The sequence below is a fragment of the Dromiciops gliroides genome, chromosome 5 (assembly GCF_019393635.1).
Source record: "Dromiciops gliroides isolate mDroGli1 chromosome 5, mDroGli1.pri, whole genome shotgun sequence".
In the NCBI taxonomy this organism is placed as follows: domain Eukaryota; kingdom Metazoa; phylum Chordata; class Mammalia; order Microbiotheria; family Microbiotheriidae; genus Dromiciops; species Dromiciops gliroides.
The window spans coordinates 108,346,407-108,364,372 of NC_057865.1; the positions used below are offsets into that span (position 1 = coordinate 108,346,407).

At 38.7% G+C, this 17,966-nt stretch overlaps 1 protein-coding gene across 1 annotated transcript in view; it reads left to right on the plus strand.

Moving 5' to 3' along the window:
• DGKI (diacylglycerol kinase iota) overlaps positions 1 to 17,966 on the plus strand; it is a 599,484-nt gene that overhangs the window by 524,962 nt on the left and 56,556 nt on the right. The window contains 1 exon segment of the mRNA XM_043965727.1: positions 9,311 to 9,336. Within this exon segment, the coding sequence (XP_043821662.1) occupies positions 9,311 to 9,336 (26 nt within the window).

A 17,966-nucleotide genomic window follows, 5' to 3' on the forward strand; every position in this document is an offset into this window, starting at 1 on the left:
TAACCTTTTCTCTATCTAATGACTTCATTTGGAAAGGTACATGCTTGTCTCTAATGGGGGTGTGGGCATATCAGGATTTAAGGGTTTATTGAATGAAGGGGTGTGAGGGGAAAGCAATAATACAGCTATTACCTAGATGTGGACTAAAAAGTTCTTCCTGTGACACTGGTAGGCCTGTGTTTCATGGTAGAGCAAATCAGATTATACAAGATCAATGTAAATTAATATTATTTTATTACTACCTTCTCTAAAGCTTCCCTATACCAATATGTAAGTTTCAAATAGAGCATTAAAAAATAAATAAATAAGGCTCAATAATTGCTTAGCAAGTGGGATTGACCTGCATTTTTGTGTGCTGTATTCCTTTTATATATATTGTCTTATTATAGAGTAATGAAACTGATTTTATAAACTGTAAATGAAAACAAGCCTCATTATTTTATATTAAGATGGTCAATAAGTTGGTGGTTTATATTGAGCCTATCTATGGTTGTCTATGACCATCAAGTCTTGTTCTGCAGTGATTATGTGAAACCATTCTAGCCTTCTATTTTTGTAGTTGATTTTTTTTCCCTAAAGGAATCTTAGAGTGCCAGAATTAGAGTATACTTTAGAGAGTTTTCTTGCAAATGGAATTTCTTCCTTTATATATCCAACAGATATACTGTAGGATGAGGATAGGCAGAAAGTCAGAGAACTGAGGTTTTACCTCAAGGTTTTGTTTTGTTTTGTTTTATTTTGTTTGTTTACCATGAGTTTGTTAGTCCCAAATATCCAGGGTTATCAAATCCATACTTTCTAGTTAAAGAATGAGAATAAAAGGCCAGACAGAATAAAAAAGGCATTACCAAAAGTCAAGATATGCTGTATTTCCCAATATTTCTTTTTACCCAGCTTTTGTTAAAATTTAGACTTCAGGCTTATCAAAATGGCTATGGACCAATTTCAGTTGTTTCCAAGTACTCAAGACTGGATAAAACCAGGGAAGAAGGACAATGCCCTTGGTAGAAATACGAAAATCAAGAGCCATATTTTAAGGAATGAGTGTGAGCTCAACATTAGATGTGTTGTATTTGTGTTAACAGTGGGACAGCCAAGTAGATATTTCCTCTAAGCAGTCAGAAACGTGGAACTAAAAACTGGGAGAGATATCAGAGCTGAAGATCACTCTAATAGAGGTGAGAAAGACACTGTGGGTAGATGACTTTTCAAGAAAACAGAGAAAATAGAAAAGAGGGTTAAATACTGGACCCTCTCTACCTTACTTTCCTTACCTATAAAATAAAAGGGTTGGATTAAGTGGCCTCTTAGTTCTCTTCCAGTTATAAATCTATTATTCTGTGATCCTATGAAATGATCACTCTTAGGGGATAGGACATTGATTCCTGAGTAGTTCAATTAGAGAATATTTTGTGGCAGAGTCCAATCCACCTTTGCAGGGAACTTTTTCTTTTTTCATTCTATGACTGGTCTCTCTCTTGCTCCAAATCCCATGTGCATTTGTAGAAATGGTGCCTGATCCACATCCCTTGGTAGTCTCTTCCATGTGTCATCCATCTTCGGTTAAAGGTAAAAGGCAGAGTGAGGTTTGAAGTGCTGCATCTGGGCCCACATTCCACCAGTCATTAGAGTGTGGAAGACATTCAACATAGAAGCATGCCATACCATTTGCCAAAACTCTGAAATTGATAGTTCTCTCCTAGTTGCTAGATGCAGTCCAGAATACATCCCTCTGGGACATTAAAGGGACCATCTGGCATTTTTCAGACTGAATGATAATCCTTTGCTTTTAATTTTACAGAGAAAAAATTCTGTCCTACTGCTTGCTTCTTCACTTGAATAATTTGAGAGACACACATTTGATTTCTCTTTCTTGTTTATAGCCTTTGTGGGAAATTAATCACAAATACTTCATTAATGAATTCACTAAACATTTAAGAGACACTCTACTATGTGCCATATAGGGTATAGATGCTTGGAAAGATCCGTCTTTGTGCTCAACTTTGAACACATGGAATCATCTTTGAAATTGGCATGGATTCATAGAGCTAGTCTAGCCTGAAAAAATGAAGCCACTCCTAAACATCCCTCCCTTTGAGATTTTACCCTCCATAAGAATAAGCAGAGAAGTATGCAGAGAAGTCCTGTTCCATCTTCAAAAGTGAAGACCCTGCTTTTCGAGATTCTTCCAACTTCCCATCATGGTAAACTATATCAGGAAGAAGAAAGTTAACTGGCTTCAAGGTATTCAGTGCCATATATAATGTAAGGAGCCAGATCTTCCCTTCTTTTCCAGCCACTTTTATCTCTTTGTTTTCCCTGGCCTCTTCCAGGTGTTTTCACTTTATGGGATATTTTTGTTGCTTAAGCAGTTTTAAGAGTACCTTGTGGCAAAAAATTAAAACAAAAAAAAAATAGAAAGTTTAACAAGAGTATAAATAAGGGTAGGGATTGGAAGTAGAGGCAGCTTTTCTTAGTATAGCCTTTAGGGAGGGACATAAGAATGTGGTTGGGGGTGGACAGGTCTCTAACCTGCTCTTTTTGAGCAATGGAAATCCAGTCTCTTGCTAGATGCTAATATAGGTTTGTTAATATTATAGCAATAGCAACATTATGTGATGTGACATTAAGATGATGACTCACTGAATCCAGAGCAAATGTCATATCTATTGATGAGAAATTCTTTTACATTCTTCACTCTTCACCCCCCCCCCACACACAAACGACTTCTCTCCAATATACTCTTCACATTTTCTTCTATTTTTTCATTTTTTTTATTCTGCTTGACTGATTCTTGGTGTCTCATGGATTCCTTATCTTCCAACTGTCCCACTTTAATTTTTAAGGCATTGTTTTCTTCAGTGAGATTATGCACCTTTTTTTCCATTTGGCTAAGTGAATTTTTTAAGGTATTGTTTACTTCAGTGAGATTATGCAGTTTTTTTTCCATTTGGCCAAATGAATTTTTTAAGGCTTTGTTTTCTTCAGCTTCCTTTTCCAAGCTGCTGATTCTTTTTTCATAGTTTTTTTGTTTTGCTTTCATTTATCTCCCCATTTTTTCTTCTACCTCTTGCAATTGATTTTTAAAATCCTTTTTGAGCTCTTCCAGGAAGGATTTTGTTCTTGCGACCAATTCACCTTCCCTTGTGACGCTTCAGATGTAGACAATTTGAGGCTATTGTCCTCATCTGAGTTTGTGTTGGCTTCTTCCCTATTGATACAGAAGCTCTCAATGGAGAGGGCTCTTTTTTGCTTCTTACTCATTATTGCAGCTTATTTATTTATTCTTTAAGTTGAGGTCTGCTCTGGGGGCACCAGGGTCCCTGTTTGGGGCTTCTTGTGCAGGTGTATAGGTGCTGTGTGACCGGGCTTTTACTCTGAGGCCTTTATGGTGTGTGGAGATCCCCCGCCCTGCACTTCCTGTCTGATTGTGCTCCGCCAGCCAGGCGCCAGACCCTGGCATCTGATCCCGCCATTCGTGGCCCTCTCGGCCGGTGCAGGTAGGTTTTTCCACTGTCCTTCTTGGCCACCAGATTTTTTGAACCAGGTTCCGGGAGCCTCAGTTGTTCGGCTGTGGCCCGCAGCTCCTGCTGACTTGCCCCGACCCCCTCGGCGCTGGGTTGCTGCCCTGCGCTGGGCCTCCCTTTTGCCCGAGTCAGACCGACCTTTTCCTGAAGTCTTCTAAATTATCTCTGGTTGGAGGACTGTGTCTCTCTGTCTCTTTGCAGGTTCTGTAGTTTCAGAATCCGTCCAGAGGCTTGATTTAATGTTCGTTTTGAGGGAACAGAAGGAGAGCTCAGGCAGCTTGCTGCTTCCTCTCCGCCATCTTGGCTCCGCCCCTCTCCAATATACTCTTGCTCTGTCTTTCATCATCATTGAACAAAAAGCTCTATTCAGCCCATTTGCTTACAAGATTGTTATGGTTTCCCTAGTTTCTAAGTGTCTAAAGTAGTGGTGTCAAACTCAAATGGCCACTAACCCATACATAAGGATCCTTGTGGACTATATATTGACAATTTTAAAATGTAGCATTATGTATATTTTATTGTATTTACATTTTCCTTAAATATTTCCCAATTACATTTTCATCTAATTTGGGTTGCTCTTGAGAAGGTTGTAGGCTGCATCCACAGGCCGTGTGTTTGACACCTCTTATCTAAAGAACCAACATCCACATGAACCCATAAATTAAACACCCATTTATTAAGCATCTTTAAGGTATTAAGGACTAGAGACACAAAGCCAAAAACAATAGTTTCTGTTTTCAGATAGTCAGCATGATATAGTATGTTTTTTTCATGACCCCAAGTGTCTACCTGAAACAAAGTCATATCTTTTTTTTTGGGGGGGGGGTACAGGGCAATGGGAGTTAAGTGACTTGTCCAGGGTCGCACAGCTAGTAAGTGTCAAGTGTCTGAGGCCAGATTTGAACTCAGGTACTCCTGAATCCAGGGCCGGTGCTTTATCCAATGTGCCACCTAGCTGCGGGCATATCTTTTTTTTGTTTTTTGGGTTTTTTTTATCTTTCAACAAACATTTATTTTTATTTTCCATTTACATGTAAGGGTAGTTTTCAACATTCATTTTCATAAGATTTAGAGTTCTAAATTTTTCTCCTTCCCTCCCTTTCCTCCCCCCTCCACAAGATCACAATCAGGTTATATATGTACAATCCACAAGTGTTCTTTTTATCAGTTCTTTCTATAGGGGTGCATAGTAAGCTTCCTCATTAGTTCCTTGGGATTGTCATTGCACTGCTGAGAGTAGTTAAGTCATTCACAATTACTCATTGAACCATACTGCTGTCACTATGCACAGTGTCCTCTCAGCTCTGCTCACTTCACTATACAACGAAGTTCATTAGTCTTTCAAGGTTTTTCGGGGATCATCCTGTTTGTCATTTCCTGTAGCAAAAGACCATTCCACTACAATCATGTAGCACAGCTTTTCCATCATTCCTCAATTGATGGACATTCCCTTGATTCTCAATTCTTAGCCTCCACCAAGAGTTGCTATAAATATTTTTTGTACAATTTTCCCCCTTTTCTCTTTTTCATGATTACTATTGTTAACTGTTTCCCTTCCATCCTATTTCCTTCCCCATGATATTTATTCTATTATCCATCTTCTTTCATCCTATCACTCTTCAAAAGGGATTTGCCTCTGTCTGTCCCATCTCCCACTCTGCCCTTCCTTCTTTTGCCCCCCCCCCCCCTTTATCCCTTTCCCCTCCTATTTTCCTGCAGGGTTATAGAGATTACTCCACCCAATTGAGTGTGTACATTATTCCCTCCTTGAGCCAATTCTAATGAGATTGAGATCTTTGAGCCAATTTTGATGAGTGTTAGGCTCATTTACTGCCCAGATTAAATGGATTACTCCATCCAGTTGGGAGTGTCTATTAGTCCCTCCTTGAGGCAGTTCTGAGGAGTTTAAGATCTTTGAGCCTTTTCTGATGAGTGTAAAATTCATTTACTGCCCTGCTTCTCTCCCATCTCTTCTCCTACTCCATAAGCTTTTTCCTGTTACTTTCAGGTAGGATTTCACTTCTGCCCTTCCACCTCCCCCAGTGAATTCCCTTCACCCCTCAGTTTAACCCTAATGATATTATCATCTAGCTAAGTGACACAGTGGACAAATAATCACCCCTGGACCCAGGGGGATCCCAGCCAAAACCCAGCCTCAGACACAAGACAGTCGTCCACTGTATGACCCCAGGTATGTCCCCCAGCTCCGATTTTTTTTTATAGTTCTCTAGGGTCTTGTATTTGAAAGTCAAATTTGCCATTCAGTTCAGGTCTTTTCATCACAAATATCTGAAAGTCTTCTTTTTCATTAAAGTCCCATTTTTTTCCACTGAAAGATTATGCTGAGTTTTGCTGGGTAGGTGATTCTTGGTTGTAATCCCATTTCCTTTGCCCTTTGGAATATCATATTCCATGCCCTCCGGTCCTTTAATGTAGAAGCTGCTAGATCTTGTGCTATCCTGACTGGGGCTCCACAGTACTTGAATTCTTTCTTTTTGGCAGCTTGCAATATTTTCTCCTTGACCTGAGAGCTCTGGAATTTGGCTATAATATTCCTAGGAGTTTTCTTTTTGGGATCTCTTTCTGGAGGTGATCGGTGGATTCTTTCAATTTCTATTTTAGCTTCTTCTTCTAGAATTTCAGGGCAATTTTCCCTGAGAATATCTTGGAAGATGGTGTCTAAGCTCTTTCCTTGTTCATGGTTTTCAGATAGACCAATAATTTTCAAATTATCTCTCCTGGACCTATTTTCCAGGTCGGCAGTTTTTCCCAGAAGATATTTTACATTGCCCTCTATTTTTTTATTCCTTTGGATTTGCTTTATTGTATCTTGGTTTCTCATAAAGTTACTGGCTTCCATTTGTTCAATCCTAATTCTTAGGCAATTATTTTCATCAGAGAGCTTTGGGCATATCTTTGTAACACTAGGGTTCTTCTGCAGATGTCACATGGTAGCAAGTAAGGGAATATCACAGTTTCTGAAGACATTGTTAAGGGCTAAAATTTTAACTAAACTGTCTAAAATATCTAATGAGTGGTCGCCAATAAATTATAAGCTTTAGCAAGAGTTAGACTTTTAAGCATTTATTAAGGAGAATAAGAATTTGGTAAAGAGAGAGAAAGTCCTAGATTCCTATCTATTAAAGGGAGAGCACATTTCTAGCTCCGCTCTCCACCAGAGTCCAAAGGAAAAGAGTGAGCCTGAGCGCCAGTCTCTTCCTTCCTCCTCCCACTAGCCCGCGTCACTTCCTGACGCCAAAGAAAAGACTCCTGGTCTTGCCCTCAAAGACCTTCGCTTCATGGGCGGAACTCTTCTACAGTAAGTCTCCAGCAGGTGGTGTCATTCCAATTGTTACAACATGAAGTCAAGAATCATACAAAGGTCAATAGAGAGCCAAATGGGAGTCAAAACAGAATGCCACCCATTTCATACATTGCAAATGAGGAAATTTTTCCAGAGAAGTAGCATTAAGGATTAGAGCAGGAAAAAAAATGTATCAATCAACAAGGAGTTACTAAGTTTTATTTGGAGCACTGGAGAAATAAGTACAAAAAAATGAAATCATTCACAAGGAGTATAAATTCTAAGGGGGGAAAATAAGTATACTTATAACTATGTACATAATAAAGAAAATACATGCAAACAAATTCAAATTAGCTAAATAAAAGTCTAGTCACATTACAAAACCAAAAGATAACTAATGGATGGCCAGTGCTTGCCACAGAATGTAAAATTAACATTGGATGGATTCCCTGTGTGGGATTTAGGAGATAATAAGAGTTTGCATAGGATGAGAAATATGAGTGGGTTGCAGTTTGCTTTATAGAGCAAGTACTTATATTGATGATGTGTGTGCATCTATCTCTCTATCTATATATATACATATACATATACATATATATATGTTGACTTTGGAGTCAATAACCTAGGTTCAAATCCCATATTTTATGCTCACTACTCTTATGTCCTTGGGCAATTTACTTAACCTCTCTAGGCCTCAGTTTGTTCATCTGTATAATGAGGAGGTTAACTAAATAGCATCTAAGATCCCATCCAGGTCTCCATCTATGACCCTAGTTACTGAGGTGCCCTGGATCCTCACGTGTGTGTGTGTGTGTACATACATATTCATATATGTACACAAGTATATTTACACATATATTTGAATCTGTGATCTCCTCTGCCTGAGATAGTTTAATACACAACCTTCCAAAATAAATTTTATAATCATAATCTATGTTTCTTTTGGACCTCTTTTCTCCCTCTCTCCATAGCTGATCCTATCTCCTCCAGATTCTTATAAGCTAAGAGAACACAAGCACACAGTTCTGCTCAGAGTTCCCTCCCAAATGATTGCCATGAAAAATGGAACTAAGGAAATGAGGTGGCGGGGGTCAAAGTGAATGACCTCTCCCTTATATCTGCTGCCTGTTTCTCAGCAGGCCTGCCCCAATTTCTCCTAGACTGTGGGCTTCTGGGCCAGTGCATAGTTTCATAGCTGAGAGATAAGTTAACTTTTCCGGACACTGGAGGATAGAAAGGATAACTTCTTCAGGTTCCTTTCAAAGCTTTAGTTCCAGGAATTCTTGTTTATATGAGAGACCACATGGTATTGTGTTAAGACAGTAGACTTAGAGTCAGAAGATGGTGATTTAGATCCCAGATCTATAACTTAGAATCTGTGTGACCTTTGACAATTTTTTTTTTAGTCAAACCTCAATTTTTTCATCTAAAAAAATGGGAGTAATAGTAGTTGTATTACCCATCCCCATGGGGTTATTATTAGGAAAATAACATGTAAAATTGCAATTCCTCTATGAATAATGTGCTATATACATTTTTGTGTAAATACATATATAGCATTTGGAGCTCTGATTTCCTTGGTATAGAGAACTCTTGCTATAGAAATTTCTACCACTGATTCAAAGCTTCTCAGTAACTAGGGTCATAGATAGAGAACTGGACAGGAACTCAGATCCTATCTAATTCTGATTTTTGAATTTAAATATTAAGAATCTGAGGCCCAGGGGCAGCAAGGTAGCACAGTGGATAAAGTACCAGCCTTGTATTCAGGAAAATCTGAGTTCAAATCCAGCCTCAGACACTTGATACTTCCTAGCTGTAATTCTAGGCAAGTCATTAACCCTCATTGCCCCACCTGGAAAAAAAAAAAAAAAGAAAAAGAATCTGAGGCCCAGAATGGCTAATTAATTTGCACAAGGACACAAAAGTAATAAACATCACATATGGGATTCAGGTCCACTACCTCCAGAGTCATTGCTCTTTCCACTATTGCCTGGGGCACTAAGAAGTTAATTGACTTGAGACAGGACTTGAACCCAGGTCTCCCCATTCTTTCTTCTCTATGCCAGGCTGCCTCCTTACAGTGTAAGACTTCTTCCAACTTCCTAAAGTATGTGAGCTCTTCTCTAAATGGCTCTCAGATTTTATGGTTGTGAGCATTAAATTGGATTTGCTATAATAGCGAATTCTTCTAGAGTTCCCATGCCCCAAGCCCTAATTCCCTTGTCTTCTTTTCCTCCAGGCAGGTTCTTTGATTCTACCCCTCTTTTCTAACCCCAGGTAGATCATTGGTACTACAAAGTCTGGGAGCAGCCAAGTAGTAAACGCCCCTTTCCCTGTTAGGAGTCCTGCCATATATTCATTCATGACTAAAAGAACAAAAAGGAAAAAAAAAACAACTAATGCCAGTACTATATTATACTTATTGTGATCACCATTATTTATGAAAGATTTATCAAGCTTTATTATCTCTTTCTAGGTCGCCAGTCTCTTCAGAAGATCAAGGTAAGAATCTTTTTTTTCCCCCCAACATTGATGTAGGATTAAAAGTTGTAAAGTTGGTCTCACATTGGCTTTCCACTAATGGAAAGAGACAGAGCTGGGGACTGGGGTGGGGAGGAAAGGCCACAAAGATGGAAACCTGTATTTTACAGTTTACAAGTTTCAGTATTTCTTTAATAAATTCAGTCTAGATTAATTTATTGTGAGTGTGGCTAAACCCCATTTTATTAAATTTATTTTCTTTAGCAGAATGGCCAAACTAAGTTTTTTTTTTCCTTCTTTTTCTTGCTTTATACACACCCAATTCCTGTGTGACTTTAGACAAGTAACTCAAACCCTGAACTTTGCTTTCCTCATCTATCAAGGTAAAACCTTTTGAGAGGAAGGTTGAGATTGAGATTCTCTAAAGCCTCTTCTGGCTGTAACATTTTGGGATTTATGAAGTGGGATTCTATGAACATTAGTGTCCAATTTTTAGAAGAAAATTCCAGATGAGAAGTGTTTATACTGTTAGGATGATGAGCTAAACTGTTTTGACAAATAGGTCTAATTTTTAAAATTAGATTTAGTAGTTCCAAAGATCTGAACTGAAAGATGGTTTGACAACAAATAATTTGTTAACATAACTACCAGATAATCCAGAATGTATTTTGGGGGAGTTCCTCCATTGGGAATTTGAAGTCACATGGCTCACCTGAGTGTCATAATATATCTACAATGATAAAATATGTTATTGTTTAGAAATGTCATGAACTGGCAGTTGGTATGAAGTCGGACCAGGCTGTAGTTTTCTAAGGAGGTTAAGCAGGTTGGTCTCTATACAAAATTGGAACATTAACCCATGTCATTGCCTTCTTCCCACTTTCCATTTAGGTACTCTCCCATCATTTACTATCAATTCCAAGTGCCCCTTGTGCTGAGGCTGTCCTGAGCCCTAGATCCTTGTGTGTACTGAGGTCATTTCTCCCTTTGAAATTTGATTAAACCTCTAGAACCTTAGAATGATAGGAGTCTCTGTTCTGTTTCCTTAGGGTCCCCCTTTCTTTCTTTCTTTTTTTTTTTTTTTTAGTGAGGCAATTGAGGTTAAGTGACTTGCCCAGGGTCACACAGCTAGTAAGTGTTAAGTGCCCGAGGCCAGATTTGAACTCAGGTACTCCTGACTCCAGGGCCGGTGCTCTATCCACTGCGCCACCTAGCTGCCCCCACGGGTCCCCCTTTATTAGCCACTTTTTTATATGTTATAGACTTCTTGTAAATCCTCTGAACTATTCTCAACAAGTCGAATCAAGTCAACAAGCATTTTTTAAGCATTTCTTATGTGCTAGGCACTGTACTAAGTATTTGGGATATAAAGAAAATTAAAAGAAAAATCCCTGCTCTCCATGAGCTCCAGTTCTAATGGGATTGTTGTTAAATCCAACATTCAACAAACAACTATGTGCAAACAAAAAATGTATAGGATAAATTGGTGATAATATTAGGGAGTAGGCACTAACCTTCAGACTAATTACATCAAATTATAGTTTACACACACACACACACACACACACACACACACACACACACACACGTGTGCCAGATGGCTCTGTGGATAGAGTGCTGAGCCTAGAGTCAGGAAAACCTGAGTTCAAATCTGGCCCCAGACACTTACTAGCTGGTTGACCCCTGGGCAAATCACTTAACCTCTGTTTGCCTTAATCCACTCGAGGAAGAAAGGGCAAACCACTCCAGTATCTTTGCCAAGAAAACCCCATGGACTGTATGGTTCATGGGCTCATGAAGTCAAACATGACCGAATGACTCAACAATAACAACAACAAGTAGTTTTATATAATAATATATGTTAATAGTAATATACACGTATATGTGTTATAATAACTTTTTACATATTATTTAAGGACCCCAAGTAAGAACCTTCTCAGGTCAAGAGCCTTTTATTCCTTAGGTACAATACTTAGATTTTAATAGTGACCTATAATTACTCTAAGGAATACATCTGTTTGTTTGTTTTTTGGTGGGGCAATGGGGATTATGTGATTTTCCTAGGGTTACACAGCTAGTAACTGTCAAGTGTCTGAGGTCAGATTGGAACTCAGGTCCTCCTGAATCCAGGGGCAGTGCTTTATCCACTGTGCCACCTAGCTTCCCCTCTAAGGAATACATCTAATCCTGGTAATTTCAGACATTCAAATCAAGCTATTTAACAATTTGTATCGAACACCTATTATGAGAAAGCAAAACACTGTGCTAGACATTCTAAGAGATACATATGTAATGAAAACATGATCCCTGTGGAGGGTCATAAACTTTAAGAATCAGATTGGGTGTGGAGAAAAACCTGCCTATTCTCACCTTCATGTAGTCTTTGTCAGCTATTCCAGTATGCAGAAGAGAGCCCATTAAGTTCAATAAGGAGATCAGGTCTTTTTCTTCATTTTTTTTTTTCATTTTCATAAATTATGTTATCTTGTTAGGAGGCTTCATGAAGCAAATCTTAATTGCATAGCTCACACTGTGCAAGGCACAGCAGAATTGCCTGCCTGAACCGTCAATTAAGGCCCTCCACCATTTGGCATTACCTTGTTTTACCATTCCCCTCTAAGATCTCTGCCCCAGCCAAGCAGGCTACTCTCTGAAGACAGTCATGCACCTTGCCATCTCCTTTTCACTAATGTAGAAACCTGCCCATCATCACTCATTGTCCCTACCTCTCTTTAATGCCCAACTCAAATGTCAGTGTGCCATGGAACCTTTCTTCATCCCTTTAAGCAATGACCTTCCATTCAGACTTCAAAAGGGAATTTGTTTTGCACATCTTCCTAGCCCTTAGCATATGCTATTATGTTTCACTATCTGTGGTCTTATCTTGCTACCATGCTACTTCCATTAAGGCAGTATACATATCTTATCTCAACTTTGTAACCCTCTCCACCTCCCTCCACATCTAGCACAGTGCTCAGTATCCTGTTGGCCCACAGTAAATATTTGCTGGATTTAATTATGTTTTGGTGATAACCAGGAGAAAGATTAGGTAGACCATTTGCTTTTAGCAGCTTTGGTCTTCCATCATTCAGTGATAAACATGTATTTAACATTCTATTGGAGTCCATTGCAGAGACTAAAAATATAGGCCCCAAAACACTTTTATTTAACATGTTTATGGGAAGAAGTGACTTAACCTTAAATACCCAAGTTAGCATGAAGAGGGAAGTAGGGATCACAGGGGAAGGATACTATGGGAGCATGTCCCACCTTCCTCTAAACCAGGGTAGTAACTGACACCTCCAATTTAGGGTAGTCTGCAAATTCTCTATACTGGAGCAAAGACTGACCTCCCAAACTTGGGCAAGGGCAGTGGGGCTGCTATTTCCAAATGGGGAAGGGCAAGGGCAAAAAGAGACAAGACTATAGATCATTAGGTGTAATGATCTTTCAAGTAAAGAGAATCCAGGAACCTCTCACAAGAATATGCTTCTAGGGCTTAGTCTATTGCCAAGATCCTCCTGAGCAGCTCCAGGTCTTCAGAAAGTTCTGACTGGTTTTCTACTCTTCTGGTCACAGGCAGGTAAAAGCCAATAAGCTAGATGACTAGAAGTCATGGAGCTTAGAAGACCCTAATTATAGATAATTCCATGGAGAAGGGGGAACAAAAATGATCTAGAAAGAAGGAAAGGGGTATGAGGCAGGAGGAGCACGTGGAGCCAGGGCACAGAAAGCTTGTTAAATATTAGACCAGTTTTCCCAGACTTCAACACATCCATATTTGGCTACATTGAACAGGACACAAGGAAGTATTTTCTCTGTCCTCCACAAACTTGCCCTCTCCTTTATATAGTGTAAAGAGCACTGAATTTGGCGTCAGAGAACCTGTGGTCAGTTCCTGCCTTTTTTACTTCCTACCCTATGTAGCCTCGTGCAAGTCACCTAATCTCCCTGTACCTCAGTTGTACAAATGAGGGATTTGGAGTAGATGGCACCCAGCCTATGACTTAGGATTGTCAATGTGATAATGATTCTTCAGCCTGTTTCTGCTGATGCAGTCAAACCATTTATCTGTTCCTTTGGAACATGAGGGATCAGGCAACAAACATCACCAAATGTGTTCTACCTGTTACTTAGCACCTTTCCACTCTTGGAGTGAAACAATTTTTCAAAATGGTGTTCAGCCACCCAAAGTTCTTTCCAAGGAATTTCCAAGTCTGTAGGACTCTTGATCCCCATGGTCTTGTGAATGGCTTTTAGAATGAACTTTCTCCTTTTCCCTTCTTATACTCCATTCACAACACAAAATGGAATTGGCTTTTTTCCTAAGTGTAAGGTTTCTGGGGGTCACTGTTTTGGACCACAACAGGATACAAAATTGCTAGAAAGGAAATACCTGTTTCATTAATTGCACAGGAACATTGCATTAAAGTGTTTCTTTGCAGTTGCACTGCAGGGTTGATAATTGCTGTAACTGATTTGTGTGACTAGTTGAAACAACACTATCACAAAAATAACAGGCTCCCCAACTGCTACATTATTTGACTTTGAACATTTTTCATTTAATTCAATTCTGCTTTTTCAAAACATATATTAAGTAGCTAATGTAAAAGAATTTTATTAATCTGAATCTTCTTAAAATTTGGTGGATACTATTTCCCTTTTTCATTTCTCCTTGGAGAGAATAGTTTTTCTATCATCATTATTATCAATATTTTTCATTGATCCTCTTCCATTTTTATATTTGTCTCATTTTCAACAAGTTTACAGTAACTAATTAGCTGTCATATAACATTTTGAATTGGCTTCTTTAATCATGTCTAACCATTTCATTTCTAGTCATCACGATTTCTGTAATCAAAATAGCCTCTTTTTTATATGCCTTGTATTATTGGAGAAGTATGCAATAGTCTTGTTCTTTCCATTTCTTTTTATTTTCTATACTAGATCTGGTATTTCATCAGTGTGGGGAATCTCCCCATGATGAGTCTTCCTCCACCAAAGCAGTTCAGCATTTTTATGTAATCTACTGCCTTAGAATTACCAGGAAAAATGAGAGGTGACATTTCTTGCCCAGGATCGTGTGTGTCAGAGGCAGGAATTTATTGATCTCAGGTCTTCCTGACAAAGCTTTCAATCCTCTGTGCAAGGTTACCTCTCCTATTCTTTCTTTTTTTACAAGTGAAGCACTAAGGTAAAGTAAGCCATTTAACTGTGGTTAGACACAGAAAAAATGGTAGAACTAGGAGTTCAATTCTTATTATTGACTTAGCACTATCAGTGTTACCTCCATCTGAATTTCATGGTCCCTAGGCTAACTATAAGAGTTTTCGCAAAATCCAATGTTGTTGGGATTTTTGTTTTGTTTTGGTGTGTGTGTGTGTGTGTGTGTTTTGTTTTGTGGGGCAGTGAGGGTTAAGTGACTTGCCCTGGGTCACGCAGCTAGTAAGTGTCAAGTGTCTGAGGCTGGATTTGAACTCAGGTCCTCCTGACTTCAGGGCCTGTGCTTTATCCATTGCACCACCTAGCTGCCCCCACATAATTCAATGTTAAAGATTAAATTTTAATTTTCTGAAAGTTCTAAAAATGTGACAGTTTGTCATTCTGCATTTCTATAACTAACTCCCATTAGCAGAGAAAAACCTAGATATTATAATAAGTGCATGCAATATACATAAGATTTGAGTGGGAAAGGACCTTCAGTATAAATTAGTATAACCTTTCATTTTACCATTGAGAAAGCAGAGCCTAACTATGGGCAGAGGAAGAAGAAAGTTAGCATCAAAGATCAGGGGTGCACAGAACCATTTTTGCTTGCAAAGCATATGATTAGTTAAAAGAAGGGAAAGAAAAACAGTCTTCTGTAATAGAAATTATTGAGTTTCAATTTTAAATGGAGAACTTTGATGTTTCAGGGTAAGAAGAGAGCCGATACTGGGAAAAGGAGTATAGCAATGACTAATAATACTATTAATAAAAACAACAAATATTTACATAGTACTTGAAGGTTTACAAAGGGATCTATGTGATCTGATTTGATTCTTGATAACTCACTGAGATAAGTGCAGTTATTCTCATTTTACAGATGAGGAGACAGACTCAGAGAGGTGGCATGACTTGCCCAATGTCACACAGTGAAGTATCTGTGGCAACTGATTCCAGTTCCAGGACTCTGCTATACCATGGCCTAGAGGGTCAGGCCTGGAGTCAGGAAAACCTGTTTTCAAATCCCACTCATACAATTATTATCTGTGTGACACTAAGCAAGTCACTTAACCCTGTTTGCCTCAGTTTCTTCATTTGTAAAATGAGCTAGAGAAGGAAATAGCAAACCACATCATGAAGAGTCAGACACTACTGAACAGCAACAACTGTTATGCCAAACTGCTTCTCTAAGAAAACAATGGTGTAATTGGATTCAGGTCAGGATAATATTACACATAAAGTAGGCTTGGAGCATCTAGGCTCCTGTTCATAGGCTAAGATCTGTAGAACATCATCAAGGTTCTGATGAAGAATGTGGAAGAGAGGGAGGGCTCTTGGCCCCATGGTGCTATGACTGATCGACATAGATGGAATTTTTCCTGAACCAAATAGAAAGTTGTTTTTGTTTGTTTGTTTGTTCACTACACTATAAGTAAATTCACTCTCCTATATCCTAAAAAAATAAAAATAAACTACCTTCTCTGACCTGGGAAATTAGTTTCTCTGTAGACTAAGGAAACAGCAACACGTCTAGTCTTTCAGTTTATTTAGTACAGTTGAAGACTTAGGAAAACCTGCCATGTTTTATCCTTTCCCCCACCCCCCCCCCAAAAAAAAAAGAAAAGAAAAGAAATCCCAGTAGAAACATTGCATTGTGTCATATTCCTTGTCTAAAGATATGCCTGTTAATGATTTATGATACTGACATAAATGTCTCATACATTTCCTATTACCCCTTCATTTTAGCTGTTCTTTGAATTGAGGTCAGTGCATGGATCTCTAGACCTAATCTGCTGAGCCCTCACCCCCCACCTCATCCCCCAGCTTCTCATTCTCTGTTTCTCTGCTTACTTTGATTAGATTGCTTTTCAACTCCTCAAAATTTCTCTCCTACCTCAATCACCTGTGCTAATGCCAGTGTAGCTGCAGCCTTCCTTGCCATCAGGGTCCCCTGTCACTTGGAAAGTAAAAGGCATTTCACAGGTGTCTTTGAAATGGAGTGCTGAATCAGAAAGCACTAATGATGTGCTTGCCTTACCCCTGGGGTGTCTGAAGCAGGCATCCATCTCTTGCTGTTTCCCAGACCTGTTAGTCATAAGAATTCACTCCATGTCAAGTCACCTCCACAGCACAGTGATGTGCAAAATAAAACCATAAGGCAGGCAATTTGTAACATGATAATAGGGGACACAATGATGGAGCTACTTTTAGATTTTGGTCCTGCTGCAATAACATTTGGGATTTCAAAGATACTAATACACTTGGTCTAGAATCCAGCCCTCTGAGTCACAAGCTCTGTGAAGACCTGACAATAAACCATGCTTTGTGCTTTGATTATGAGATAGCCCCTTCTTCCACCCAACATCCTTTCAGAAGTTTTGTATAGGAAAGCAACCTGGTATGTTGGAAGGATGAAGACTGAAATTAGGAAACTCAGTATCTAGTCATACCCAGAGCACTCTCTCTGCCTGTATTACCATAGAGAAGTGCCACTGTTACCCATTATTTTTTCCTCATCTTATGAATCGAACTAATGATCTGCCTCCAGCTCTAAAATCCTTCCTATGAGACACTTATTGTCCCTCAGTGAATTCATATTAATATTGCTCTGGATAGGTTTTCGGTTTTGTTTTTTTGCAACAATTCACCACACCTTTTGAAAAGACAGGGGAATTCTTGAGTATGGTGAAAACAATGATTAGAAATAACTAATTATAGATCCCCAATGTTTAACTAAATAATTCAAATTGTCTTCATACTCAACCATTGCTCCCTATTCTCTGCACTCTAATCAGAGAGCATGATATACCACATCTCACATTTTTGTTGTTGGGGCTTTGTTATTTATATCTCCTTTTCTCAAGGGTATATCAGGAATAAGAAAACAAATCTATTTCCTATACTTAAGAGAAGCAGACCTGGGAATAAGTGACTAAAGTAAGGCAGTTCTAGTCTCATTTTCACAGCTTTATTGACTCCATCCTTTTCCACATCCTCATATGTCCATCTCCTCCTAACAATTCTGGTTTAAAACTTACTATGTCACTGTGTCCAGAAAATTTTATTGTGTAAATAATCAGAGGGTTTCTTTGATGAATGATGTTCTGTAGTATTAGAATGTTATTTTCAGAATTAGTTGATCTAAGTGTTAGTTTTGCTAAACTCCTTTATTTTCCTTCTCTTTTTATGACTTTTTACAAGGAATGCCTCAATGGGTAGGGGTAGAATAAATTCAGAAATAAAGGTGACATCAAATCAAAATATATCAACATTTAGATTTTTTTAAAAAATAAGTTTTATACAAAGCTGACAGAGGAAATTCATCAGGGTGAGAATTGGCCAATTAATCAACAAGCATTTATAAAGCACTAAGCATGTGCTATGCACTATACTAAGCAGAAAAATGTGAAACAGTCCCTCCCTGTCCTCAAAGAGCTTATATTCTA